This window comes from Gossypium raimondii, chromosome 10 (genome assembly GCF_025698545.1).
Source record: "Gossypium raimondii isolate GPD5lz chromosome 10, ASM2569854v1, whole genome shotgun sequence".
NCBI classification, from domain to species: Eukaryota; Viridiplantae; Streptophyta; class Magnoliopsida; order Malvales; family Malvaceae; genus Gossypium; species Gossypium raimondii.
In genome coordinates, this window is record NC_068574.1 from 43,051,662 (window position 1) to 43,052,961 (window position 1,300).

The 1,300-nt window shown below is 34.3% G+C and overlaps 1 protein-coding gene across 1 annotated transcript; it reads right to left on the reverse strand.

Moving 5' to 3' along the window:
- Positions 1–484: 484 nt before the first annotated feature.
- On the reverse strand, positions 485–1,300 carry LOC105778632 (uncharacterized). Its single transcript, XM_012602366.2, has 2 exons — positions 1,019–1,300; positions 485–893 (listed from the first exon to the last, which is right to left on the reverse strand). The coding sequence occupies exons 1-2, from the start codon at positions 1,164–1,166 to the stop codon at positions 766–768; spliced, it is 276 nt and encodes a 91-aa protein (XP_012457820.1). The 5' UTR covers positions 1,167–1,300; the 3' UTR covers positions 485–765.

A 1,300-nucleotide genomic window follows, 5' to 3' on the forward strand; every position in this document is an offset into this window, starting at 1 on the left:
ACACAATACCTAGAACTATCTATAGCCCATCCTCAACTCATAAATAGGAGGATAATGTGCTTCAGCACACTCGAACTCACGTTCTCTTTTATTGACAACAATGTTCATATAAATTGAGTTAAGGTTCAATCGGCTAAAATATTAAATTTCTGTCCCATCGATACTGGTCGATACATAGCGGTAAAGTCAGTATCTATTAAAAAGCTACATAATTTTAGATTTAATGGCTATTAGATTGAAACTAAAAATTATTAAATTAAAAAATATGAACTAAATCTATAATTTACATATATCACAATACTAATAACAAAATTTAACCTAAAACATTTACACCATAAATGAAATTTTGATGTTCAAAAAATACAAACCAAAATCGATCAAATTGAAGTGCATGACTGGATGCTAAATTCATAGCTAATATAAAGTAAAAGTACTAATAACAAAATTTGATACCCTAAACTCTTGTACAAACTTGGTAAACTAATTTGGGCCAAGTAAAAGATTGTTCAATAGAATCAAAATCTCAAAATATGAAAACAGAGTCAAATGCAAAAAATCCAAGTTTTTCAAAGGAAACAGATAATTTTCATACAACAATACTCAAAATCTTAGAATCACAGCATCATATTTGTAACATTTGCAGTAACTAAACTCTACCCATCAAAACATCTCCACTTTTAGACCATTCCTTTAAACATCCTATCCCAGTAAATTATTGATTACCAATGGAGTACCACATAACTTGGGGGGGGGGGGATTTTCCCATCATAAAACCCTAAAAAGTAATCTCCTTGAAGCCGCCTGCTTGCTGGTTTTTTCATGGACTCCAGAATCGGATTCATCAGTAAACCACCCCACAGATTTCTGGGCCTCTAGCATAATCTGTGATATACCTGCAAAATAAAACAAAGTCAGCAATCAAATGCGTGGATTAAAATCTTCAAAATTAAGAAATAAGAAAAAAAGAAGGGTTCTTTGACATGATATCAGAAACCGATGCAAGATTTAGAGAAAGAACCTTGTTGAACAGTTTGCTTGTTGTGGCGGATGTCGTGGATGGTGGCAGAGATTTTCCAATAAAGAGGACGGCCGACGTAGAAGAGGGCCAAGAGGAGGAGCAGCGCTATTACTATGCGGAAGGTGATCCTGGATGTTGAGGAAGCCATTGATTGATTGTTTATTGAATAGCAAAGGGAGATTTGAGAAGATTTATTTGATATTGAGAAAGTCGAGCGAGCCTTGCAAATCCACAAATACCAAAGCCCCTTTGTAAAGTTGAAGTGACGTATATCATGGATCC

Coding starts and splice junctions, on each gene's coding strand:
- LOC105778632 (XM_012602366.2), bottom strand. CDS start 1,166: ATGGCTTCCTCAACATCCAGGATCACCTTCCGCATAGTAATAGCGCTG. Junction 894..1,018: donor CAAGCAAACTGTTCAACAAG/GTTCTTTCTCTA, acceptor TTTATTTTGCAG/GTATATCACAGATTATGCTA.